Source organism: Primulina eburnea, chromosome 3 (genome assembly GCF_022965805.1).
Source record: "Primulina eburnea isolate SZY01 chromosome 3, ASM2296580v1, whole genome shotgun sequence".
Lineage (NCBI taxonomy): Eukaryota > Viridiplantae > Streptophyta > Magnoliopsida > Lamiales > Gesneriaceae > Primulina > Primulina eburnea.
The window spans coordinates 4,951,259-4,978,415 of record NC_133103.1 but is presented as its reverse complement, the minus strand read 5'-3'; the positions used below and the strand labels follow the sequence as shown (position 1 = coordinate 4,978,415).

Here is a 27,157-nt window from a genome sequence, read left to right as displayed (position 1 = left end):
GAAATTAAATGTACAGTAATATCTCTAGATTGCATTTGAATTGAAAATTTGAAAGCTATGAATTTCAAATCATCGGATTTTAAAAATTTGACTGTTTTGATGATTTCTGTTGGATGAATTTCAAATCATCACTTGCTATCTATGTATATATAATAGTATTTATGATTGATTTGAATTACATTAAAGATGAATGTCGTTTCAGATTCTTTGATCAAATCTATTCTCAAATCAAATATCTCGTCCAAAGAAAACATTTCATTTGTTTTTATTTATCATTTACCTGTGATTGTTTTATAAATCACATTATCTATAATCAACCTTTTCCATTTCTTGGAATTTTAAATATTTCATTTTGATCCAAATTGTTATAATAATCACATTCCTAGACTCAGTTATTAAATCATCACCACTTTTTTGAAATTATGATCACCTAGATAAAATATAAATAGAGTAAACCTCGCTATATCATATTTAATAAAAACCAAATTTTACAAAATAAAAATAAGATTGTTATACAACTCACACATCACGTGTGCCGTGTACGCTACTATTAACCAATAAAATTCAGGCATACCATCTTGATTTGTATGGACTTTTTATAAATGTTTAACTAAACATTAAATTTGATCATATTTAAACATAATTAATTAAAAGGTACAGACACAGATAACAAAATTCAATTATGTGGCATAGATATAGTTTGTGGTGATTATTGGTGGTGTGGTCCAAATTTATTTTTTACAATAATTTTTAGTTATTGAAGAAAATATTTATCTTTTATGTATTATTGAGAAATTGGGCCGAATAGATATATGTGAATATATTTTAAAAATTTGATTTATCACCAAAATTGCAACCACACATAAAAATTATTATATAGAAATAGTTATAAAGAAATATTTGAAATAATCATAAAAAAATATCTGCGTGCTGACGAAAGGGACGTAGCTGACCTGAAATTGCAACGGACTGATGCCGCTGCAATAATAGCTCACACTTGACCATGTCGGGGTCAATACTTTGACCTTTCAACTCCATGTAACGAATTCTCTCCGGTCATGAATCCGCTATTTATACTCGTCTAGTTTATGTACATTATCGCCGCCGCCTCTCTACTCCATGGATCTATCTTCCCATTTCTTGATTCTATGTTTAATAATCCTTTGCAACTCTTTCTTGATTTCTCAATCTCTGGAATTCGTCTACAGTGGATTCAATGCATCGGATGTTACTGTAGGTGGATCGGCTTCCATAGAGGCGAGTGGAGCTCTAAAACTCACAGACAAATCACCAAATCTTATAGGCCATGCGTTTCATACCGATTCGATTTCCATGTTCAATAACAGCCTCAATGCTTCTTCATTCTCCACATGTTTTGTCTTCCAAATCCTGCCTGATTATGCGAGCCGTGGAGGCTTTGGGTTTGCCTTCACTTTGTCTCCGACCCGGGATTTCCTGGCGCGGAAGGAGATCATTACTTGGGAATATTCAACTCGACGAACGATATGAACTCGACAAACCATATCTTTCTTGTGGAATTCGACACTGTGAATGGGTACAATGAAGAGTCAGATACAGATGGGAATCATGTCGGGATCAACGTTAATGGAATGAAACCAATAGCTGCCGATTCGGCGACCTACCTTAAGAACGGGACTAGAGCAGATCAGCAAGAGGTTATCTTGGAGAGTGGAGAGCCTATACAGGCTTGGATTGAGTATGATGGGTTAAAAATGGTTTTGAATGTAACAGTTGCTCCTGTAAATTCTTCCAAGCCAACAGAGCCTTTGTTGTCTGAAGCCCGTTGACTTGTCGAACGTCGTCAAAGATCAGATGTATGCTGGGTTTTCGGCTGCCACTGGAAAAAAATTTAGCGCTCATTACATCCTGGGATGGAGTTTCAAGCTAAATGGGACGGCTGATCCACTCGATATTGATAGGCTTCCTGTTGTGCCCAATGTGAAACCATCTTCAACATCTAATGATAAGTTGAAAAAAGCACTTATTGCGACCTTTTCTGTTGTGATTTTCTTACTGTTGATAGCTTTAGGTAGCATACTTGTGTACAGGAGAGTGACGAAGTTTGAGCATTTGGAGGATTGGGAACGGGAATGTCCCCGTAGATTCCGTTACAGGGACCTTTACAAGGCAACTAAGGGGTTTAAAGAGAGTGAAATTATTGGAACTTGGAGGGTTTGGTGCAGTGTTCCGAGGTGTTCTACATACCAATGGGAGTGAGATTGCTGTGAAGAAGATCATGTCTAACAATTCGCTGCAAGGATTGAGGGAGTTTGCTGCAGAAATTGAGACTCTTGGAAGACTACGGCACAAGAATTTAGTGAATCTTCAGGGATGGTGTAAGCACAAGAAAGATCTTCTCATAGTTTACGACTACGTCCCAAATGGAAGCCTGGATTCTTTGTTGTACAATAACTCTAAGAATGGCAACATTTTCTTGAACTGGGAACAAAGATTCAATATCATCAAAGGCATAGCATCCGGACTATTGTACTTACACGAGGAGTGGGAACAGATTGTCATACATCGGGACGTGAAATCGAGTAACGTATTAATCGATGCAGAAATGAATGCAAGGCTGGGAGACTTCGGACTAGCAAGATTATACGATCACGGAAAAAACTCACACACGACAAACGTGGTGGGCACAATAGGTTACATTGCACCAGAGCTGACTCGAACGGGTAAGGCATCAGCGAGCACTGATGTTTTTGCTTTCGGGATTCTGCTTCTTGAGGTGGCTTGTGGGCGGGCACCGGTGGTGTGCGAAGCGGCACGAAACATGATATTGGTGGATTGGGTGGTGGAGTGTATGCAAGTAGGCAACATTTATGATGCGGTTGATGCTAGATTGGGGTCAAATTATGTTAATGAAGAGATGGAGATAGTACTGGGACTTGGTCTTTTGTGCTCTCACCCAAAGGCAGAAGCAAGGCCTAATATGAGGCAAGTGATGAGGTATCTGAATGGGGATGAAGTACTGCCAGTTTTTGACAAGTTAAGTTCAGCTGGTTCAAGGAGAGTCGATGAAATCACATCAAGATTCTTGAGCTTGGGACTGAGTGACAGCATTATCACTACAATCTATAACTCGTCTTCTTCTGTAGGGAGAACGTCTACTAGTTCTTTTCACAGTGGTAGATGATGATTTATTAACAGAATTATAAAATTTCATTGATAGGACATTTTAGGTATGTATATTATTATTAATATCTCAAGTATGAAAGATTTATACACTTGCATTTACAAATCTCAAGACAAGACTATTCTATTTCTTTTTTTTTTCTTTTTTTTGATGGAAGACTATTCTATTTCAACCCTCGTCTTAACATGTACATTTTTTTTACTTCTATCAATAAAATGAGCAAGACTCTGTTTTCAGTCAATTTTATTAAGCTTTTTAGAAAATGCCAACATGACTTTCAAAATCTCATAAACTTGGTATTATTTTTGACATGAAAGACAACTTACATACATCTTAAACTCGTGAACACAGATTAACACACATCCAACAAATTAGTATGTATATTCCCAGCCAATCTTCTCAAACTTCATGGACCTAATAAACTATTTTCCTTGCCAGATCAAGAAGATGATATGGTCTACTTTTCAAAGTCCACATTAATGCAATTATGTTGGAATGAGTATTATGCGAGGTAATAGTTACGTGTATGTATGATGAAAAGTTTTATGAAATAATTATTTATTGATTTAAATATTAGATCAAATTGTTGACATTGTAATCAAAGTCTCATATTGTAACACGAAAAAACTATTTTTTTTTATAGGATAAAATTATATCCATTGATATGGGACTTTTAGGTAAATTCAAAAACAAATTCACGACAATTTAAGACACACAACATTACGAAAATATGGGAGTTTCAGTATCTTTAATGAACTAATTATCTCTTTCTTCGGAGTATAATATGAAATTCCATAATTAACTGTCCAAACCGAATCTTCTGTCCTAAGTTACCGTGTCATTATATGATTGGCTAATAATCAATGCCTAATTTACACGCTGCCGTACGTAATCTGAACGGAAGCTAAACGTCGTCTGTCCCGCGCTAGTGGAGCGAACATTCAAAGACCCCAAAACCCCTAACCACAGAACCTTCCTCGAAAGTATATGGAATTTTCTTCACTCCCAGAAATTCTAATATATGATAGGGTATTCAGTTAATCAGAATTAGGATTTCGAAAATCTCACCATTTTCGTGGATTTTGTTTTTTTTTTTGTTTTTTGAAAGAAATCTAGTCTGTTCGTTCTCTGAATGGCAGAGTCTCCGCCGTTGCCGTTTCCCCATCGGACGTCTCCCCATCCACCATTTCCCCATCCATCATTTCCTCGACCATTTGATCTTCAACCTCCGTTTCCTCAGCCCCTATTTCCTCGACGGAGTCGGGATAACTCATCATCTCACAGAGATCTTTCGACGACGACTTTAAGTGATGGCTCCTCTAGGATCAGACTTGGTGTTTGGTCTGGCGTCGTTGTTGCGCTCATTTTCTATTTTTTTGGTGAGTTTTTACCTTCTTGTGGCAGTTATGCAGCAGTAAGCAATACGTTTTGCCTAGGCTTCACAATATGTTACTAGTTACTACCACTTATATACGCAGAAGAAAATAATAAATTACGTGTGTGTTAACTTAGGTAAGCACCAAGGTTAGAGATTTGCAGGTGTTTCTAATCGCTTCTTCTGATGAATAAAGCGGGAAGAAGAGTTGTAATTCTCGGATTTGTTATTTCTTTATCTCAGTTGTAAGATACGTGAGAACTTTTTGATTTATAAGTTTTGATGGGTTACCTGAGTATATAGAAAAAAATATCGATAAAATATCTTTGGTAAATTTTGTCTATTCAATCAATGTTCTGCATGTTGCTTACAAAGTCAGGACAGGAAACCATAATCATCATTCGATTTATCATGAATATTTGTTTATTCTGATTTCAGCTTCTATGGTTTTGATATTTGGGGTATATGCACCGGAGGATACGAGGCTTGGTCCATATTCATCAATACTGATCAATCCTAACCATCTTTTTGTTGAGTCTATAAAGGTAATTTGAGGTAGATTGTGCTTCTGCTTTTGCTTGGCTTACTATTTTATCATTCTTTTTAATTATACGTGCCTTCATATCTGATTAGCAATGGCATAGCAGCCAAAAAACTGACGCTTTGTTCTATTCTAAGTTAACTTCAACTTTTTTACCAGGTGGAAGAACTTGAACCAGTTAAAGATCTAATGCTATACGGTTTTCATAAAAATCCCCCTCTAGATGATGTGATCAAGTGGACTGATAGTCACAAGGTTACTTTCCCTGCCAGTACTCACAAAGTAAGTTTAACAAAGTGATTTTATACTAAACGTAATTTATGTACTTCTATTGTTGCTAGATACCAGATGTAATTTTTGATTACGTCTCCACAAAAGTGGAATAAATGCAGATATTTGTTTTACTTCAACTGCAGGAATGGATGTTTTATTTGAATGAAGGATCTAGAATAAATATTTCATATTCAGTGAACTCCCACCGTTCATCTCTTGTCCTAGTAATAGTGGAAGGTAATTATTAGCTTTTCAAACATAAGTTCACTTTTTGAATATTTAGCTACCTGATAGCGTAATTTAGACAATGTCGAAAAAGAAATAGGATAAAATTGTTCTCATTATGCTGGTGGCTTCAGATAGAAGTTAGGCTTGCACAATGAGAGTGTGAAAGAAACAAGTCTTGTAGCATGCTCAAGCTTAGTTTACCCCTTTAGGTGGTTTTCTTCTTCCGCAGTTTTTATCTTTAGATTAAAAAAGAACTTGGATCGTGAGGCAAAAGGTCATCGAATTTGGTGTCTCTGATGATGTTAACCAATTAATGGCAGTGGTGAGTGCTTATCGGTTGCTATTCCAAACTTATTTTTGTAGTCTTTAGCTTTTGAAGTAGACGATGAAAATGTTGCATTGCGAAAAATGAGTCCTGGTGGAAGATGTCAATGATAGGAAAATGAGTGTTGTAAAAGGCTTTTGGAGGTATAGATAAGTCCCAATAAGCAAAAACAAATACGTGTACTTTAAGATTGTGTTTTATGTGCTGGATGCTCGACATTTTCTGTTGTGTTGGCATTTCATATCAGTCGTATATTTTAATTTTTTTTTCTCATTGGCTCATGTTTTTATTTGCTATCCTGATCTTTTTTCCTGTGATGTGAATCATCTCAGGGATTGAAGGACTAGATGCTTGGCTTGATAATCCATCATACCCAAACACAGCTTTATCATTGAATATCATTCACGGTAAGGTGAAACATAATTGGTGTGTTTGTCATTTTATTGCAACTCGCTCACTCTGTTCTCCTTAGGAAATGGCACATTTCAATATGAGATGCCCAAATCTTCTTCCTACTACATTGCAGTGGGCAACTTGAACTACGAAGTTGTAGAGGCAAGCATTTTGTAATAATGCATCCAAGTTATTATTTAACACAGCAAAGTTTGATTTTTTAGCAGAAGTGTTGTTTACTGATGTTGGATATGCTGAACAGATGGAATTGAAGATTGGAATTAAAGCTGTCGTATACAACACAACAGAAGCATATCACCAGTGCAATATTGCGGAGGGCCAATGTAGCGTCGACCTCTTTTTCCTAAGTAAAAATGCTGCCCTTCTTACATCTCCTGGTCAAATATCTGTAAGTTTACTTGGTAGAAATCGGTTTCTAGTGACAAATATATTGGCCATCTGCACCACTCAGAAGTACCGACTCATACTCTTGTTCATCGCCTCTATGTTTCCTAGAAGTTAAAATGTATTATTCATCTGTCTCTAGGGACTGGCCAATGGTGACTGGAGCGTGAAAATTGTATATGGACCTCGATGGAGCGTTTATCTTGTTGGTATAGGTACTCTTTTTCCATGTTAATTCACTAGGATAGTATCTATACCTTTTAATTTCTTTTATGATTTCTTTAATTCTTTTCTGTGCAGTTGTAGTGGCTTTGTTTGTGCTACTCATCAATCACATTTTGAAAAGTTTCCGAAGCACCAACCAAGAAGATGGAATAGGTCCAGCGGGGCTCGTGGGATCCGAGAGAACCCCATTGCTTGTGCAAAAGGATGACAACCGCTCGAGTCAGGGTTCTTCTTATGCCTCCGACTCTGACGATGAAGGGTATCTTGAACATGTGCAGGCTGGGGATACACACAATGGGAAGCCTGTAAGAGATGATGAATACAACAGTAACGTCCGGCGGCTTTGTGCAATATGCTTTGATGATCCAAGGGATTGCTTCTTTATTCCATGTGGCCATTGTGTGGCTTGTTTTGGATGTGCGACGAGGTACCTTTATCAGCCCCAATGTTTTATATCATACTAGTTGGTTTTTGACCTTGCATCTTCATATAAGCTATGCTCATTGGCTAACATGTTTTCCTATTTTCCTTCCCAATTTGATCGGATTGAAGTATATGTCACAAATATTTATCTGTGACAGAGTGAGATACATTACTCCAGATGCTCATGGTATATTGGCCAAATTGTATTCGAACTTGTATTCTGAAGTTTTGGATATAATGGATAATAGGTTGTGAGAATATATTGATTTGATTAAAATATATAAAAATCACGTTCTCAGTTGTTGTTTTTTAATTAAAGAGAGGAAGGTAATTATAAGAGAGGGGACTACTCCGAAGTTAATTATTACAAAATTTTGCATAAACTTTGCCCTGTAATACGAAGAAAGATATGTTCCATCGCGTTTTTAATAACAAATGTTTTTCTTTTGAGCAATTCTATCAAATATGAGAGAATATTAGTGGACGTGACTAGGATTCTGAACATAATCCCACTAACATGTTTGGTTTAGATCAAGCTGCAGTAAGATCTAAGATTATGTTCCACCCATTATGGAGAAAGGTATTTTGATCAACACATAATCAGAACCCTTCCAATGGACTAATTCTATTGAACGAAAATGATCTAGAGTTGCCTCTGTACAATATTCCTCCACTATCCCTAGCTCTAGGCTAGTGTGAAAACAGACAACAAAAACCAGAATGCTAACTGACTCTCTCTCTCTCATGTTTTATTCTCATTTCCTAAACGGGCCTTTATTATTCTTCTAGAGTAAACGTTCTTGATAATGGGCCTGCCACTTTCTTCTAAGATCACTTCCTTTGACTTCGTAACAGTTGGTACGTGCCAGTTACCAATAACGTTTCGGTTTCTATCATTGAGGACGAGATGAAATCACCATAAACTAGCAATATGATTGTTGCTTCCATAATGGGTGGTTGGTTAATTCGCTTGAAGGACAGTAATTTGTGTTGTTTTCTGAGAATTCTTTTGTGTGGATATGGGAAAAAACTCGTGAAACGTTTTGGTCTAGATAAATTTGTTCAAGACTTGATTTTTTTAGTAGCCCATATTAGAACCGAATTAAAAATAACTAAACATCAACTTATCTGAACTTTACAGGATAGTAGCGTCTTCTGGAAATTGCCCCATTTGCCGTAGACACACAAAAAAGGTGAGGAAGATCTACTCAGTTTGAGCAAAACTCCAAATCTTTCTGCGATGTACTTACCTGGTTAGTATATTCCTTATAAACACACATTGTTTTCATCACAGACAACCTCATGAAGTAAAATGATTGAGAATGTATAAATCTCTACTGCTCGTCTTGTCGTGAATGATTTTGTTGTATGTATATGTGATGAAACATTTCCTGAAGTTTAATCCACTTGCTTTTTGCTTTGGTGGTTTCTAATGTATTGATAAATATAGATAGACGAGCTGAAAATATTGATTGTTACACGCATTTCGTATATGCAAAATTTTTAGAATGGCTTGTCAGCTTTCTAATTTCGTTAATCAACTAGAGGAGATCAGGAACTAACACATGGCTAATAAATAATATGAAAAAATCGATCCTCAAATTTCGATTGGATATGCCTACATCCTCTAGGTAAGATTGACAACACAACCTCAATTGTCATTTCAATACGAATGCACGTCACATGTGCAATGCTTTAAAGGGCCAAAAAACTAAATGCGAAGGGTCCATGCTATTATGTTAGAGAAGGGAGGCCCCTACTCACCCTTGAACATTCTGCTATGCCTTCTGTGTGTTTAGCGTATATTTCTTGTTTTACCCACGACATTAAGGAGTTTGATTAGTGTACGGGTCATTTAAATTAATAGCACACCCTCTATATTTATTTTAAAAACCGACATTCTTTAACTAAACAGATGATGCATCCCGTTACACAATGGGGTCATTTAACCCTATTTTTGTACTCTATAATGCGTGCGGTTTTATGTGGCTTAGAATTAGAATGATAGGATGGAGATTTGGATATGACGATGTAAGAAATACGCTTAATTTCAGCAAATTACTAGAACACCATATACTTTTAGTAAATTGTGATTCATGGTATAGTCCGCATTGTTTTGTAGTTCGAGATTTATACTACTTTTGCACGCAGCGTTGGTTCATTAAGCAATGTGGATTAGAATGTAACCGAGTCGAGCCGAACTCTTGAAAGTTTGAGCTTGATTCTTTTATAATCGAACCGAGCTAGAACTTTATTTAACGAATATATTCATGGTTCTCGAGCTTATTCAAGTTTTTATAGAACCTAGACGAGCTTAATAAATAAGAATTACACATTTAAATTTTCATTAAAAATAAATTATATATTTAGATAAAAAATAAAATTCTTAATAAAATTTGTAGATTTATTATAATAAATAAAATTAATAGATTTTTTTATATATTTGATAATGAAATATTCACGTTGTAAACAAGACCCAAAAAATTTCTGTTTTTTATACTGACAGAATTAACAAGAATTAATGGTTTTTTTAGTTGCGCCTTTATAAAGAAATTGTAATAGATGTGTAACGATAAAATAAAATTGAACAAATTTTTAAGAGAATGGATACATATATTTTATCTTTGAAAAATCGCATAAAATTTCCAGTATATTTAGCTTGGAGGATCTTTTGTCCGCCTTGTCTCTACCCTATATCAATCATATTTCTTCTGACGTCAGTTAGACGGCCAATAAAAGGATGCCAACCCCAAAGCACTATTTAATCGCCGACAATCATGTGCTATTTAGATGTGATTGGTCTTTTGTAATGATCCCAAATTAATTTACTTGTCCACTCGAACCATATGCTTATACTATTAACTTTGTGGATGCCATTTCTCCACCATACTTTCACATCTTTAATAAATATATATATATATACATATTTGCCCCCCTATTGAATCAACTCATTTACATACAATAATTGTAATTGTAATTGTAATTGTCATAAAAGAAATATCTAGCGATGAAAGCACAGTATAATCGGATCCTGGGTGGTGGAGTGGCTCCACCAGCTCGATGGACAGTTCACCCCCATCCAACATATTATGGGATAGGCCCCATGATTTGTCAGGGTCCCATTTCATTTAAAGCTATGATGGCCACGTATCATTAGTGTGTAGCATAGACTTTTCCCATTGTGCTTAAACTTCAAAGCGGAGTAACCTCGTAGTAAGTGATTCGATCGCTCGCAAGGAAACTCGAAAAAAGATGTCCAAGCAAACATACAGAATCTGCTGCTGTTTCAGCAGGAGATTCAGGCTTAAAGAAGCTGAGGTCCCTACAGAAATCAAAGCTTTATTCGAAAGCTATTCGGAGAAGGGATTGATGAATGTTGATCATTTTCACAAGTTTTTAAAGGAAGTGCAGGGTGAAGATCACCTGACAAGTGAAGAAGCACAGTCTGTGATGGATTCTTTCTTTCACGAACACAAGCATCTCAACTTATTCCACCACAAAAATCTCAACCTTGATCACTTTTTTCGCTTTCTTCTGAGTGAAGTCAACTCTGCGCTCCCATATCCCTCCAAGGTATCCTCTTCCCTCTACGCTTTGATCCAAGAATGTGTGATTATGAGTAATGAATGTTGTTTCTTGTTCGCAGGTATACCAGGACATGAATGCCCCTTTATCCCATTACTTTATTTTCACCGGCCACAACTCCTACCTTACCGGAAACCAGATCAGTAGTGACTGCAGCGAAGTGCCCATCATTGAAGCTCTGCGACGAGGCGTACGTGTTATTGAACTAGATATGTGGCCTAATTCCACCAAGGATAATGTAGATATACTTCATGGAGGGTAAATAGCACGATATTCTTTCATAACCTCACCTACAAAACCATGATTAACTAAATAGTTTTGCTCTTAGACAGGACCCTTACATCTCCTGTTGAACTCATCAAATGTTTGAAAGCAATAAGTGAACTTGCCTTTGTTTCTTCGGAGTATCCTGTGATTTTGACTCTCGAAGATCACCTCACTCCAGATCTTCAGGCTAAAGTAGCAGAGGTCAGTTTTCACATCCTCCCTTTGTTCATCATACCTTGTTGAAAAATATGATTCACTTGATTTGGATTTCAAAGAAAATGGTTGTTCCTGTCATCATGGTATATACAAGCTTTTCATTTTCCTCGCTGAATTATAAATCCAAACATAGAGTTAGTTTTTTTTATTTAGATGGTGACAACGACCTTTGGGGACGTACTTGTGTGCTCTACGCCTGAAAGTTTGGAAGATTTCCCATCTCCAGAATCATTGAAAAGGAAAATTGTCTTATCAACAAAACCACCAAAACAATATCTAGAAACCAAGAGCTCAATTAAAGAGGATAATGGCTCTATAAAAGAGCACAAATCATCGGAAGAATCAGCCTGGGGAAAGGAGATACCTGATTTCGTTGAGAGTTTCAACCTCGAGGAGGGTTCTGAGCATCAAGAAGAGGACGATAATCACGACGAGAATCTCAATTTTCAGCAAAATACACCCCCCGAATACAAGCATTTGATTGCGATTCGTGCAGAGAAAATGAAGGATGGGCTCAAAGCATGGCTTCGAGTAAATTCTCAAAAGGCTCATCGTGTTAGTTTGAATGAAGAAAAGCTAGAAAAGGCTGTTATAACTCATGGAACAAACATTGTCCGGTTAGCAAAAAATTTACGTCTTCTTTCTTATGTCAAACAGATTTACTGTCATAATGCAGATTTTAAGAGGTTCGGTGTTTCAGATTTAACCACAGAAACTTGATGAGAGTGTATCCAAAAGCAACAAGGATAGATTCATCGAATTTCAATCCTTTAGTAGGGTGGATGCATGGAGCTCAGATGGTTGCATTTAACATGCAGGTCTTTTCACTTTCTGCAACTTGTTGAAGTTATAAACTAAATTAATTGTGATCTTAAACTTGACAAGAATACTCAATTTTACATGGCAGGGACATGGCAGGCCTCTTTGGTTGATGCAGGGGTTCTTCAAAGCAAATGGTGGGTGTGGTTATGTGAAAAAACCAGACCTTTTACTCGACGAAAACCACGTCTTCGACCCTAAAAAGAGATATCCTGTGAAGAAAATATTGAAGGTAGTTGGCATTTTCTAAATGTTTCTTCTTCTTCATCTAGTTTAATGTCCAGCTATTTCATTCATTGACGATTTCTCGAGTTCAGGTGAAAGTATACATGGGACAAGGCTGGAATCTTGATTTCAAACGCACACATTTCGATCTATACTCTCCACCAGACTTTTATGTCAGGGTAAGCTGTCTATATATTCTTCTATCATTGGTATTATCCAATTTATTGATATTTCAGTTGAGTAGGAACGATCAGAGGCGTGTACAATGAGGACTAGTATTTCTGAATCTGCAGATTGGAATTGCTGGAGTTCCTGCAGACTCGACGATGAAGAAAACAAAAGCAATCGAAGATAACTGGATTCCGGTTTGGGATGAAGAGTTCGAGTTCCCACTGACAGTTCCAGAACTGGCATTGCTTAGAGTTGAAGTTCATGAATTTGACATGTCTGATAAAGATGATTTTGGAGGCCAAACATGCGTACCTGTTTCAGAGTTGAGAACAGGGATCCGAGCTTTGCCACTCCATGATTATAAAGGAGACAAGTACAAGAATGTCAAATTACTCTTGAGATTCGATTTTATGTGAAGTTTTGACAACACCAGTATTATACAAATAATATCAAGTGTATTGAGATCACATGTGTATCCATAACTACTCAAAAATAATTGTTTGGATTCATTATGTATACGTTAATACACAAGTGTACCTTCCAATAATTGTAAACGATGTCTCTTGCTCTTTCTAAATCATATACGTGCGTTGAGTATCTCCAAATCATTACAAAATGGATGTAATGTTTCCTTAAAGGATACGATATTGTATATTGATGTTCATTAATTGGAAGTAGGATTACATTAAAAATTCTCATTCTATGGGCATATTAAACTTTAATAATGTCTCAATGAAACATACCCATTGTTATAGCTTTTATGAAATAAATTCGATGTAAACAAAAAAAGGGATTCTTAACTTCCAATCAAATGAACTCCCGCATGTGGATTGCTATACATATAAGCACCGTTTGGTTCGTGTGATATGATAAGTAAATGATATATAATAATAGTGATTATAAAATAAAAAGTAAGGATACACAATACATTATGATAAATTATATGATGTTTGACATGAGTTTAACTTGCTTGATTATTTTTGTTAATTATTTACTAAAATACCCTCATCATATATTAGTTAGTAATATATTCTTAAAATGATTGAATAAATAAATAAAATATCTAGAACTAATTGATTTAAAAAATTATAAATAAAATTTAAATATTATATTAATTATTAAATTTTCATTAATTTCAATTTTCGGAAAAAAAAAACTAAAAAACCGATTAATATTATAAAAAATAATTAAATTTTGATAATAATATAAATATGCATTTGTTGTGATAATTAAAATATTAATACAAATTTGAATAATAAAAAATAGTTAATAAAAATTATAATATTACAGTTAAAAATAATATAATAATAAAAAATATGATCAATATTATTTATAATATTAATCAAATTAAAAATTATATTTAAATATTATTAAATTTTTTGAATCTATAATTATTTTAAACTTTAGAATATTAAAGAAAACTTTAAATTAATCAAACATAATCCCTTCTCTCCCAAAGGATTATATAATCACCCACATGAGGATAATAATGCATATAGTGCGGGCCGGGTGCGGGCTGAACGGGCCTATCACAATATTAATCATGCACACTAAACACATGATAAGTGAAGGATTAACAATCAATCCCCCCTTATCATGCACACCAAACAATGCCTAATTGTATGTAGTATGGATGATAGTTTTTCTTTTATACAATAAAGTAGGGCGGACAATTACCTAACTATTGTCTACATGAGTGAGATTTGAACTCAAAATCTCATGGTTATTGAAAACTTCTCCTTTGTCCTTACAACCAGACCAAATTTTTTTTGACAGCATTGATGATAGTTTTTAAGTTGCCCATCTAATTCTGTTTTTAAGGTGGTAACAATCAAACCGGCCCATCTCATTAGGCCCAAATGTAAACGAGTTATAATGTAGGGTCCAATATAGAATTTACTGGATCAGTTATATCAAATTGGGCTAACGGGATTTTGGGTCCATCAAAGCGAACAGAACTCCGACGCTGATATTTTTCAGTTGACGCGACGCCTCCGATAAACGGTCATCGTTTCACCTGCTCATCCGTGTGCAAACCATGCACGCCCTATTTCTCTGCCCATAAATATTGAAAACTGATGAATTACTTTCCTTTCGCGTCCAGCTGCAATGGTGGGCAAAAAGAAGGGTTTGATTTTGCGAGTTTAGATTTCGAGTCGAATAAATGCGGTAAAGTACGGCGGTTCCGGTGACATTGCTTCGAAGCTCGACCAGCTGCGGCGGCTCCGAGAGGAGCTGTCAGGCGCGGACTCCGTTTTGCTTGAGGAATTCCTCTCCCCTCTCCTTGACCTCCTTTCAGATAGTTCCAGCCCCGTTCGGAAATCCATCACTGAGTATGCACTTGTGTAATCCGACTATGTGGAATAACTCAATTAAGAAGAGTTAATTGCTAAAGCAAATGTTTTCCATGTGTGTATGATAGTTTTGAAGGCCATGATCAAATTGCTAAATCAAATATTTTCCGTTGTTTACGACAAACTAACCGATAATATATTAATCTTTAGTGCCTACTGGCGATAAATATTTTCCCTCATGACTGCCGGTTGTTATCTAATGGAAACTGATGCGGCCTCGCTGAAATGGAATGAGCTGGGTCAGAAGGTCCAACGGGCCAAATCAATAATTTATAGTGTTTGGAAATTTGAGTGTGGACTAGGGGTGCAAACGAACCGAACATGTTCGCGAGCTTTTCGAGCTTGCTCGATAAATATTCGATTCGTATTCGAACTTATCGAACTCGAGCCGAACTCGAACATGTTCGAACTTTTTTTCGAGCCGAACTCGAGCCCATATTATTTTGTTCGATAGTTCGCGAATAGTTCGCGAGCCTTAATATTTTATTAATATAATATAATTATATAATAAATATATATACATTTCGAGTATTTTCGAGCTTTCAAACCTTAATATTCGAGCAATAATTCGAATAGTTCACGAATATATTCGAATATTTCGAGCCGAACTCGAATTCGAACTTCATTTCGAGCCGAGCTCGAGCCCAAATATCTGAAAATTTCGAACTTCGAATCGAGCTCGAACTCGAACACACTAGATTCGAGCCGAACTCGAGCCTGAAATTTTTAGCATTATTCGGTCTGATTCGGTTCGTTTGCACCCCTAGTGTGGACAATGGCTTTTTCAACACCTGCAGATAAGAAAAGAACTCGTGAATGGGCGCCGGAAGGGTGTCCGGCGTGACCACTCCGATGCTTAAGTCAGCAGACTTGTCAAGGAAGAAACTTAGAGCAATATGTATGAATGCTTGAGAATGAAAAATTTTTCAGACCCTTTAAATGACAACTATACCTGCTATTTGTAGGAAGGAAAACTAGGGTTACCTCGATACGCGGGCGTACCTACCACTTGTACCCTTGAACGTTGACTGCCCGTCCAGTCCTTTTCTTCCCAATAGCTTCGCGGACACTCCAAGAATAAGGGATGTTGACTGCCTGTCCAGTCCCTTTCTCGGACCCCCCAACGAGGTTACTTGGGTATTGAGCCCTCGGCTCTGACATAAGAACCCGGGCCCTAGTTAATCATCTCACCCGACGGTCATGTAGGAAATACCCGGCCTCTCGGTTCTCATACGGGCCATGCAACGAAACTTCCTGGGTCAATGACCCGGGCTCTTTCAAGGGTATCAGAAACCTTTATTCTACACGTTTTACAACTGCCTTCTAATCGAGCTTCATCATGTTTCAGCTCTCTCTTATATAAAATAAATCTCGTGTTCAATTTAAGCTTGCTTGACGGTGAGGTAGTCGTGAACCTTAATCAGACAGAAAGTACTGCTGTTCATGAACAACCTCAATTCATTTCTCAGCGTCTCTTATTTATTTAAAGTTTTAGTTTCAAAATGATATGCCTAGGCTAGGCTCCTGCAAGCAAATTATGCTTCTTGATGGGAAAAGTTTGACTTCAAAAATTTACCCGTGGATGTAATAATTTCGAAATATTGTTTCAATGTGTGGATACTGCACCGATGTGTTCCCCCCAACTGAAAATCAAGCACTTTTATGCAGCAATTCTCATCTGATTTTACCTAGCCATGCTGGATTCATTTTGAGCTTGCATCTTTTACTTTTTGACTCAAAATGCTAAAGAGGACAGATTACATTTTACAGTGATGTCTAAATATTGTTTCCAACCAATGCAGGATAGTTGGTCAAATTGGATTGAAGCATTCGGAGTTCTTGCCTGAAATCATAACGGCATTGATAAATATTCTGAAGGATGATGCACCTGCTGTTGCTCGCCAGGCCATCGCATGTGCTATTGATATATTTCGTTGTACTCTCGTCAAGGTTGCGATGCAGGTTGGTTTATGTTTTATATTCTGAATATTATATTGGTTTTTATAATTTTGATGTGGCATTGATAGGACTAGATGATGATTATTTGGACATGCTAGGCTCTATGAAATCCCTTGTTTTCATTCTTCATGAAAATAGGCCTTGTTCTATTCTTTTGGTTCTTGTCCATATTAATGGATTATTTATTTATTGGTTCTAGGCATGAATCAGTTTGTGATAGATATTTCTTTCCTTCCCTTTTTTGATGTAATAACCAGGGCTTGTACTCTAGTGAGTTTGATGAATCACTTAAATCATCTGGGAAATGTGTGCTGAAGTTAAGAGATGAGATATAATCAGTGGCGTTTAAGGTGAGTGTGCATTGTTACATGATAATTTATTTGAATTTGCAAGTTTATGAGGATCTTCTAACTACTGAATGATACACTAAGGTGGGAAGTGATGGAAGAAGGTTGCCTGCATTGAAGTTCGTCGAATCAGTTGTTCTACTTTACTCACCTGGCCCTAATGGTTCTTCAGAACCTTCTTCTGATCAAGTTTCTGAAGGTAAATTTATTTCTAATTTGTGTAAGTGTAAAGTTTTGGTTTGTTACCTGGATGTAGATAAACATTAAAATGCATATTTGAACTGAATTTTTATTGTAGAGGAATTCAATATCTCGTGGCTTCGTGGAGGCCATCCTATACTTAATATTGGAGATCTGTCACTTGAAGCAAGTGAAAGTGTGGGTAAACTGCTTGATCTACTGAGACTCCCTGCTGTGAAATTAGTTAGTAATTTGATGTTTATAGTGCTAATCAAAAGGTCAGCGCCAATGTCTATCTTTCTAACTGTTATAATTTTATTTGGGTTTTTCATTTTGGTTCTGTTGTTTCAGTCTTTCAGCAGTTGCAAGGAAAAGGCCTGCCTTTTATGGTCGAATATTACCAGTTTTACTTGGCTTGGACCCTTCAGTCTCTGCTAGCGAAAACTTTCACATTTCTGGGTCGCGTCATGCTTTGAAGAATGCTTTTGAATGTTGTTTGAATTGTACACACCCTGGTGCTGTTCCGGTATATACTGTTTTCAGGGGTTGTGTTTTAGTATATGTGTTTCATAGAGGACATGTGCATTCTTAGAAACTACTTTACCCTCCTCAATCTTCCCGGTGACAATCTTTGAAGTATTAGACTAAAAAAATTGTTAAAATCTCCTAACTTTTTGAAGAGGAGCTTTTGAATTAAACAATTTATTCTCAGAGATTCTAGAGTCTCGTAATTCAATAATTTCTCCCTAGACAATGGGATGAAGCCAAAGGGCATGAGATGTGTTCACTCGGTGCAACTTCGGACTGTATCATCACACATGATATTCTATCTAAGGTTGGGAACTGGCTGTATGTCATTAGTAAGAAATGCTTGATAATTGTTCGCTTGAGGTTTTGCACTGGAATGTTCTTTATGCAGTAATAAATCATCTCGATGGCATACCGTGGAATTAGTTTATGACAGAATTGTTTTTATCTTTTTAGCTACCTCCAGCGCAGCTTGAAAATGCGCTGAATAGAACGCCTGCCCTCAGGTCTCCTTTGGTTGCCCATGCAAACCAACCACACATAAGATCCTCACTTCCAAGGTTTTATCATGTGTGTGTGTGTGTATAGGTTGTCAAGCTGATTTTGTCTTTTTGTTGGGGGGTCGGATAGACCGTCATGGATAATTTTTCCCATTTCAGGTCCTCGCTGGTGGTTCTTGGCATTGTATCAGATGCTCAAACATCTAATCAGCCAAAACCAACTCAGAGTCCGACCGGAGAAAATGGGAATTCAGATAAGGGCGCAGTGACAGAATAGTCAAAGGAATCATCAACTTGACTGTTGTTTCTTCCCCTCATTATGAAAGTGATGAAATTTTGCCAAAGAATATCGAAATAGGCAGCAGACTCGTATTGAAGTTTTGTTGAACTAGTTGACCAATTATTTCTTGGGTAGGTTAGAGCCGCCTTTCGGTAACGGAGGCTGAAATCACGATACATTTGGTGGGTGATTACTTCTTCCCAACAGTTTCACAGTCCACTGGATTGATAAAGTTTTAAGACATGTACCGTGTTTTCCTCTGTGAAGAAGATGTTTATGGAGAATGTTGTTATGTCGTGCGTCGACTGTTTCAGTGTACATCCCAAGAGTAATTGGCGGCACGTGTCCTTGAAAGTTTATTTATGACATGTAATGATACAAATAAAATTAATGCATAGGTTTTTAATTTAATTTCGGGCCCAACTGTTGCTTGTCTTTGTAAACGATGAATGGCCTGTCCTATGTATGTATACCCAAAGGACCATAAAGAAGTCCCATTTTCTTGTGTGTATGTACATACACACATAAATGACTTGGCTCACATTGGATCCTTGTGTCTTCTGTTTGTTATACTTGGGTAATTCGGTTAGGGGCAAAAGCATCATCAATAAACAATTCTTATGTTGGGTGTGTTCGATGTCTAAAAAAAGAGAAAAAAAAAGTGTTCGCACTTTTTCCCAAATTTGGATGCAAATGTCCATCGACTGATCATATCATATTCATCGATGACGGGATAGTTAAACCTTGAATATTTTTTGAATACAATAGAATTATTTTTCAAAACGGCCCTGCCTAAAGAAAACTTAAAATCCATGACTAAAATTAAGGCCACAAGTTAGTAGTTGGGCTGCGTAGGCCCATCCGTGGCACCAAAAATATTAGTCGGAGTCCAATCCATCGGCAAGACCAGTGGACAATCGATCGATCAGTATAGAGAGCAGGAGGTGACAGCGAGTGAGCAAAGCATGGGTGTGGACTACTACAAGATTCTCCAGGTGGACCGCAATGCCAAAGACGATGACCTCAAGAAAGCTTACCGCAAACTCGCCATGAAATGGCATCCCGATAAAAACCCTAACAACAAAAAAGATGCCGAAGCCAAATTCAAGCAAATCTCCGAAGCTTACGATGTATGTTTTCTAGGGCATCCACTCGCATTAAATGAACCAATTATTGTCTTTGTAATTCTTGGTTTTGTTTTGTAATTGCAGGTATTGAGCGATCCACAGAAGAGGGCAGTTTATGATCAGTACGGTGAGGAAGGATTGAAGGGACAGGTACCGCCGCCTGGAGCTGGTGGAGGATTTTCAGGGGATGCAGGCGGACCGACCACTTTCCGTTTTAATCCCCGCCATGCAGACGACATTTTTTCTGAGTTTTTTGGGTTTTCTAGCCCGTTTGGCGGGGCAACGGACATGGGAGGCGGGTCACGGCTCCCTTCAGGTTTCCCTAAGCATATGGAGGATATATTTGCTTCATTTAGGAATACTACCGGTGGGGAAGGGGGCTCTGGTGGTGTGCCGCGCAAGGCTGCGTCTATTGAGAGGATGCTACCTTGTAGTTTGGAGGATTTATACAAAGGAACCTCCAAAAAGATGAAAATTTCGCGGGATGTTGCTGATGCCAGTGGGTAAGCTTGATAATTTTTAAGCTGTGATAGCGGATTTATTATTTTTGTTAATTATCTGACGTCTGGTAGGAGTTTAATTGGCTTTGGTTACGTTAACTCTGTAAGATTGGAATAAAAATTGTCGGTTTTCTAACGAAAATGTTTTTTTCCTAGCATAAATTCTACAATTTATAGATTGCTGTTGGCTACAGATTTGAATTGATAGGTCAATTTATGGCTCAGAAAGTTTCAATTTTTTGTTGGTGTCAAGACGCCAACTATTAATTAAAAAAAATCAGTTTTGATGAAAATTTCCCATTTTGGTAAAAAAAAATTATCGTGTTAAGAGTTTAATTTACTCACATTCAGGTGCTAAATCGTTTGTGCAGTTTTGGAACCACAATTAGTTAATTTAGTTGAAATTTAAGTAAACTTAAAATAATAGTTGTTTTCTTTAACTGATACTTTTACTTTTAATGTTGTAGCCATTCCATCTTTCAGTCTATAGGTTGCTGACTACGAAAATATGAAAATAAGACATCTGCAGACTGCATCCGGTCTCCTTTTGGATGGGCGGTTTTAAGTGTTCAGGCCCACCAGACTGCTCATGCTTGATTGTCTTAATTAATAACTGGTAGAAACTTTGGTTTAACATTTATCCATGGCAGGCGAAAGTCCTAGGATTAGTAGTACTTCTTGCGCGATATTAAAGATCGTTTTGTAATTGGGAATATTAATTTTAGGATACTCACAGTCATGGTTTCTTTTGAATGTGCTGACAAGTTTGTCTTATATATCTCCAGTAGTGCATGTCTGATATTAAACTAGATGTTTGATCTATGGACCCTCTTGATATATTTGTGTTTTCCCTTAAATTGAGGAAGCTGTAGAAGCATTACTTTATTCATTCTGCCTAATAAACATGGTGTTTGCTTCTGCCTGAAGATTGGTTTGCATCAATGTTCATAGCTTAGTATGTCAAGCTTGAATATCTGAATTAGTGTCTGAAGAATTTGTTGCCTACATTTTCCATTAATGGATTATCACGTGCCATGTAATGAAATAATTTCCATATATAACTAAAAGTATTGAATATCCGCAAGCGTTATTTTAATTGTTCTTTTTCCAACCTGCTGTTAAAATTATTGCATGAACTCCATAATTGGTCCTAAATTTCAAATTAAATGCAAATTGTTGGGCTGAATAATATGCCATGCATGGTTGAGTGATGCAGAATGGAGATTGATCTGTTTTTATAGTGCTAATTAAGAACTTAAAATTTGTGTTGGGATGAATAAGGCATCATCAAATTTTTAAGAATTGTTAAATAACGTTACTCCCACTTCCACTTTTCACTTATTGGGACATTTAGCAAATGTTGCCACCTCAATTAGATGTACCTATCCCTCTCTTGGGCTCGAGAATAATCAATTTTATGTGATGGCTATTTTTAGGTTTCTTAATTTAAAGTTTGGAAATGCATGGTATTCCCATGGACATATTCTGACTTAAAATGTCATCTTTTAATTTAGGTTTTTGCAGTTTACTCCATATTGTTAGCGGCCCATACTTGTATCGAGTAACAAGGCTTATGGCCTTATATTTCCTAATTCTTCTGTTTGCAGGAGACCCTCTACCATGGAAGAAATTCTTACTATTGAGATTAGGCCGGGGTGGAAGAAGGGTACAAAGATAACTTTTCCGGAGAAAGGAAACGAGCAACGAGGTGTCATACCCTCTGACCTAGTATTCATCATTGATGAAAAGCCTCATGGCATGTTCAAGAGGGATGGCAATGATTTAATTTTCACCCAAAAAATTTCTTTGGTTGAAGCTCTGACTGGTTATACCGCTCAAGTGACAACACTTGACGGACGGAACCTGACAATACCCATTAACAACATCGTTAGTCCTACATATGAAGAAGTTGTGAAAGGAGAAGGGATGCCAATCCCGAAGGAACCTGGCAAAAAGGGGAACTTAAGAATCAAATTCAACATCAAGTTCCCAAGCAGGCTTACCTCAGAGCAGAAAAGTGGCATTAAACGATTATTTACATCCTCGTAAACTCTTGAGGTGGAGCACACTACCATGTGTAAAATCAAATCATTTTATTGGTTTGTCTTGTTCGTTGTTGGAAATTATGTAGGGGGGTTGCATCAAAAACAGACATGTAGGCTTTACTCTCTATTTTTGTTAATGTTTATTTATGATCCAAGTGCTAACCTTCTTTTAGAAAATATATGTGTGATCCCTTTTACAGTTGAGCTTGATGACAGTCAAAATGTCACGCGTGCTATATTACATAATACATCTACTTCCTGCTTCAGTTCTCTATTTGATGGTTATGTATGAGAAGCGCAGGTTCCCAGTTGACGAACTTCACAAATTTGTTGATTTTTGTTCGGTCCTAGGTTTCACATCAAACAAGCTTGTTGGTGGTGCACACAAGCAGGATCAGTAATGTCATGGCTGAATTTTGGAGAAATATTGTCTTGGAACGTGAGACCGAATGTGGGATATTGTTGACTCAGAGATATGCTGCGGATATTGTTGAAATGAGAGGTGTTCCGAACAAACTCTCGGGTCCAATTTTCTATGGTAATTTAACATCACGATTAAAAGTTTTTTGGCCCTCAATTGTTGGTTTACTTTGATGATTATGCTACTACACGAGTACGATGAAAGGGAATGGTTTATCCTATTCGGCTGGTTTTTCAACCCCGTCGAGATATCGAATACTACATTGAATTGTGCGAGGCCACTAATTTATTTCATATGAAATTCAAATTTTGAAGTGAGATAACAAATTTTGTTTTTAGGAAGAAAAAAAAATCTATTAAAATGGAAAATTATAATAGTTTAACAAAGCGGCATCGTCTTCTTTTGTCTTTTGTTTCACAGTTCACGCGTAGCATGCTAACTCAACTGTGCAATTCCATGTCCGTCCGTTTATGCTATTAATTGTGTGTTTGGGTTGGATAGAAGGTTCTGAAAAACTGACGTAGCTTTGAACTTGCTAAGGTCTCAAATTGGTATTTGAGTTCTTACATTTACGTGATTTGGATTTAATTGTATTATTTTCTGATTTAGAGACAAGTTTATAGCTTCATGCGACCCTTGTGTTTGGTGCATGATAAAATTTCGCCTACATTGTAATTTTGGCTCTTCAACACAAGTTGCCTTAAATGTCGGGAGGGTGTTCAGAGGTAGGCGACCTCGGGCCAATGTTATAGCTCTGACACGGGACTCTTGACAAATTGGCTGGCTATATTTCATTCATTCATCTTCATCGCATTTGGTATTAAAGATCAGCAAAGCGGTTGCACTCAAAATCGAAATTATTGGTAAATCGCCATAAAAGACAGATACCACAATTCATTTCATTGACAGAGCAATAACCCAAACAAAACTTAAGACAGACACCTAAATCCAATGAGAAACCCTAAAAACCAACTGCTAACCTTATGGCTTCCAATTACTTAGCCGCCAAAGCCGTAAAGAGTTCGTCCTTGCCTCTTGAGGGCGTAAACGACATCCATCGCCGTGACAGTCTTCCGGCGGGCGTGCTCGGTGTAAGTAACAGCGTCGCGGATGACATTCTCGAGGAAGATCTTGAGAACGCCACGGGTCTCCTCGTATATGAGCCCACTGATGCGCTTTACGCCACCACGGCGAGCCAGCCGCCGAATAGCCGGCTTGGTGATGCCCTGGATGTTATCTCGCAGAACCTTGCGATGACGCTTTGCTCCTCCCTTTCCCAAACCCTTGCCGCCCTTGCCTCTGCCTGACATTTTTTATGCTCTCTCGGTTTTACAGATGGTTTTGAATTACAGCGGGGGCTTGGACTTATATAGGGAGACGTTCTACGCGAGTGATTATGCGCCGTCCATCGCATTTTGTTCGTCGACGGTGCAAAAGAGAAATCCGGGTTTAGTTATTAAATGATATATGAGCCGTCGATCCGTCGAAGGACGGTGCAGAATATTTTATTAAATATTTTTAATTAATCATAATATATTATAAAGCGTATTAACATAATTGTTATTTTAAAATAAAATATTATTTCTCAAATTTAATGATACTATATTTGTATATTAGCACTCTTCCAAATAAAAAAATATATATAAATTAATATTTATTGTTTATCTACAAAACATAGGTAGAGTTCAAATTTTCGGTTGCTAATCAATACAAGATATATCACAAACAAAAAAAATGTAAAATAACATAGAAATCCTAATTAAAGGATATCATCCATATTTTTTTATTCGTATTTATTAATTATTAAAAAAACAAAATTATAATTTTTTAAAGTATCTCAAATTTAATCAATCAAATTTAAAATATTATTATTTATTCAACATTATTTCATGTCATACGACTCATACTCAAATAATTTAATAATTATAATTATAATTTGATTTATATATATCCAATTTAATCAACCCAATTTATTAGTCCTCAGGAAATCAAAAACAATAAAAAAATTATTGTCCATGTCAAACCAGCATATACTAATTATTCCTTCTAGCATCAGAGATCGAATTATTATGGATACTTGGGTTTACAAAGTACACAAGGTTGAACAAAATTACAGGAAGTTGCTCACACAGGTGATTCACTAAACCACCATTCAATCGATAACCTATTGTCCAAACTTCTACTTGAACAGCCCAGAAAGCTCACCCTTTTCATACATGGAGGTCAATATATCACAGCCACCGACCAATTCACCATCAACAAATATCTGAGGGAATGTTGGCCAGCTACTGTACTTCTTCAATGTCTCCCTCAACCCGTAATTATACTCTTCATCCAGTACATCGATGCTTTCATAATCCACTCCTTGACTTTCAAGAATCGCCACGACCCTCTGTGAGAATCCACATAATGGGGCACTTCTTGATCCCTTGATGAATGCCACTACTTTGTTTTCTTTCACTAGTCTGTCAACAAGATCCTCAAGAGGTACTGTTAACTGGACATGACGCCCCGGTGTTAACCTTAGATCAGATTTCTTTTTGGGAGTCTTCTTTACCCATGTTGAGTTTCCTGGTTCATTGCCTACTGGTACCTTACCAGTGGCAGCTATATGTTCTTCCATCCACGATTTCCATGCTTCGGTTAAAGAATTTTTATCAGGCCCCTCTACCAGCCCAACCTAAAAAAATATAAGAACTGATTTCAATGTTCAACGGGAAACAATAAAAATTACAAAAAACACATTGATGCAAGATACTTCTACTGCTCCGATGTCATCCATATCTAAGCTTCCTCGTTTTTTATCTGATTTTTTGTATCATTGTTCTCATTGTGTGCCATCAGCATAATTTCATCTGCTTCGCATCTTAAAATGAATTTTACACCCTAATACTTAAATTGGTTTTTTCCTCGTTCAAAGTAACATTTTATTCAAGCAATTCATATCATCTCTGTTAATGACTACAACAGATGCCAGCTTCTTTGGTTTTTTTTTTGCACTCTGTTAGTGATATGGGTGCTTTGCTAATTTATTAGTAGACGCGAACTTCTGTTGGTGCGCTATGCAATACGACATCACAAGAAGGTTAAGCATCGTACACACAAGATAATCATGAAAGAGAAGCGATTAACCATTTTAGGTACAAATGATTAAACAAGATTCCAATAGGTTGGCATAGCTACTCCTAAGATGTTTAATGTATTTGGCAGCCAAAAATGACTTCAAGCCAAACACCTCTGCAGATGGCAGTCTAGATCGATCAAAGGAACCCATCCGAAATCTAAGTCCATTTTTCAATCCAAAAACAACTCACTTGGAATAATTCCCCGCCTCCCTCTGCCGACACAATAACGCAACTCGATAAAGGGGGAAAAAGAAAAAGAATTCCTAGCAACCACTCAGTTACGAAAAAATATCACCAACAATTATAATCGGATCTAGAACTATAAAAGATACCTTGACGGAGCTGCACAGCTCAGGGACGGATTTCTTGTGTCCGAGAACACTGGCGGCGAGATTCCTTGTTATGCCGATGAATTGAATATCACCGCCATCGCTGTAAACAGCATACACACCGGAATCTGATGGGAGGATTCCCGTAATCGAATAATCCGACGGTATCTCCACCAAATCAGTCTCCGAGAGCTTCTTAATAGCCGAAACGATTGCCCTGGGATAACGGTTTCGAGAAAAAGTTTTGCGTCTAAGGGTTATTGAGGAGAACAATACGGCTGGTTTGGGAAGCGAATAGAATGATATGGAGGGGGCATATCGGGAAGAAACATTGGAGAACAAGGGAAGATTGGAAGAAGGTGAGAGGTTGAGTGCCGCCATGGAATTGAATTGATACTCAGGATGTTGTTTTAATTGTTGAAAATGGCCAATTATTACGAATAATCGCACGTAAATTGAAAAAAACAAAATAAAAAGCCTGATGGAGGGAGCGAGTTTACAGTTAAATGTTATTATTTTGTTATAATAAAATTTACAAATTGAATTTTTGTATGGTATAAATATGAAATCTCTTACTATTTATTGAGGCTGAGTAGGTTAGAGTAACTTTTTTGGTCTGTTTTTTAAAATACCTAAAATACCCTCCACCCCACTCTCTACATTACTAATGATATATATTAATAAAGTGTTAAAAAATAAAAGTAAGTCACATGTAGTTTAGTGGATAAAACCTATGTTTCTTAATCATGAGGTCGTAGGTTTAATTTTTGCTTGGGTCTTTTTTAATTTATTTTTTAGTTCATATATCAAAATTATAATGTAGTCACT

The 27,157-nt window shown here is 36.8% G+C and overlaps 7 protein-coding genes across 12 annotated transcripts; 5 read left to right on the top strand and 2 right to left on the bottom strand.

Annotated features, from left to right (window-relative positions):
* The first annotated feature begins 919 nt into the window (after window positions 1-919).
* On the top strand, window positions 920-3,335 carry LOC140825616 (probable L-type lectin-domain containing receptor kinase VI.1). Its single transcript, XM_073187504.1, is given in 4 exon segments — window positions 920-1,444; window positions 1,447-1,805; window positions 1,807-2,187; window positions 2,189-3,335. Coding segments are annotated over 4 exon segments (2,040 nt in total). The 5' UTR covers window positions 920-1,119; the 3' UTR covers window positions 3,164-3,335.
* A 735-nt stretch (window positions 3,336-4,070) lies between these two features.
* LOC140825621 (E3 ubiquitin-protein ligase APD2-like) lies at window positions 4,071-8,695 on the top strand. The gene is made up of 10 exons (XM_073187508.1): window positions 4,071-4,542; window positions 4,977-5,083; window positions 5,239-5,361; window positions 5,496-5,589; window positions 6,238-6,312; window positions 6,378-6,460; window positions 6,561-6,707; window positions 6,846-6,918; window positions 7,004-7,355; window positions 8,493-8,695. The coding sequence occupies exons 1-10, from the start codon at window positions 4,296-4,298 to the stop codon at window positions 8,566-8,568; spliced, it is 1,377 nt and encodes a 458-aa protein (XP_073043609.1). The 5' UTR covers window positions 4,071-4,295; the 3' UTR covers window positions 8,569-8,695.
* A 1,748-nt stretch (window positions 8,696-10,443) lies between these two features.
* Window positions 10,444-13,214, top strand: LOC140825620 (phosphoinositide phospholipase C 2-like). Its single transcript, XM_073187507.1, has 8 exons — window positions 10,444-10,924; window positions 10,998-11,194; window positions 11,269-11,404; window positions 11,573-12,036; window positions 12,120-12,237; window positions 12,327-12,470; window positions 12,556-12,642; window positions 12,757-13,214. Exons 1-8 carry the CDS (start codon window positions 10,604-10,606, stop codon window positions 13,048-13,050), a joined length of 1,761 nt encoding a protein of 586 aa, XP_073043608.1. The 5' UTR covers window positions 10,444-10,603; the 3' UTR covers window positions 13,051-13,214.
* A 1,315-nt stretch (window positions 13,215-14,529) lies between these two features.
* On the top strand, window positions 14,530-19,330 carry LOC140825615 (uncharacterized). Of its 6 annotated transcripts, none has more exons than XM_073187502.1 (8): window positions 14,530-14,967; window positions 16,337-16,938; window positions 17,205-17,297; window positions 17,379-17,493; window positions 17,593-17,672; window positions 17,826-18,000; window positions 18,459-18,562; window positions 18,662-19,330. In XM_073187502.1, exons 4-8 carry the CDS (start codon window positions 17,455-17,457, stop codon window positions 18,777-18,779), a joined length of 516 nt encoding a protein of 171 aa, XP_073043603.1. In that variant the 5' UTR covers window positions 14,530-14,967; window positions 16,337-16,938; window positions 17,205-17,297; window positions 17,379-17,454; the 3' UTR covers window positions 18,780-19,330. The 6 variants fall into 6 exon arrangements, 4 of the variants coding, with proteins under 4 accessions (XP_073043603.1, XP_073043601.1, XP_073043602.1 ...); XR_012116717.1 differs by having other exon boundaries at window positions 14,531-14,967; window positions 16,337-16,950; window positions 17,593-17,752; window positions 17,826-18,309; XM_073187500.1 differs by having other exon boundaries at window positions 14,531-14,967; window positions 16,337-16,950.
* A 304-nt stretch (window positions 19,331-19,634) lies between these two features.
* LOC140825613 (uncharacterized) lies at window positions 19,635-22,609 on the top strand. Its single transcript, XM_073187497.1, has 3 exons — window positions 19,635-19,912; window positions 19,994-20,412; window positions 22,017-22,609. Exons 1-3 carry the CDS (start codon window positions 19,748-19,750, stop codon window positions 22,456-22,458), a joined length of 1,026 nt encoding a protein of 341 aa, XP_073043598.1. The 5' UTR covers window positions 19,635-19,747; the 3' UTR covers window positions 22,459-22,609.
* A 1,105-nt stretch (window positions 22,610-23,714) lies between these two features.
* On the bottom strand, window positions 23,715-24,324 carry LOC140825614 (histone H4). The gene has a single exon (XM_073187499.1). The coding sequence runs from the start codon at window positions 24,183-24,185 to the stop codon at window positions 23,874-23,876; it is 312 nt and encodes a 103-aa protein (XP_073043600.1). The 5' UTR covers window positions 24,186-24,324; the 3' UTR covers window positions 23,715-23,873.
* Window positions 24,325-24,893: 569 nt separating this feature from the next.
* On the bottom strand, window positions 24,894-26,758 carry LOC140825612 (bifunctional monothiol glutaredoxin-S16, chloroplastic). Its single transcript, XM_073187496.1, has 2 exons — window positions 26,333-26,758; window positions 24,894-25,555 (listed from the first exon to the last, which is right to left on the bottom strand). The coding sequence occupies exons 1-2, from the start codon at window positions 26,708-26,710 to the stop codon at window positions 25,055-25,057; spliced, it is 879 nt and encodes a 292-aa protein (XP_073043597.1). The 5' UTR covers window positions 26,711-26,758; the 3' UTR covers window positions 24,894-25,054.
* Window positions 26,759-27,157: the final 399 nt, after the last annotated feature.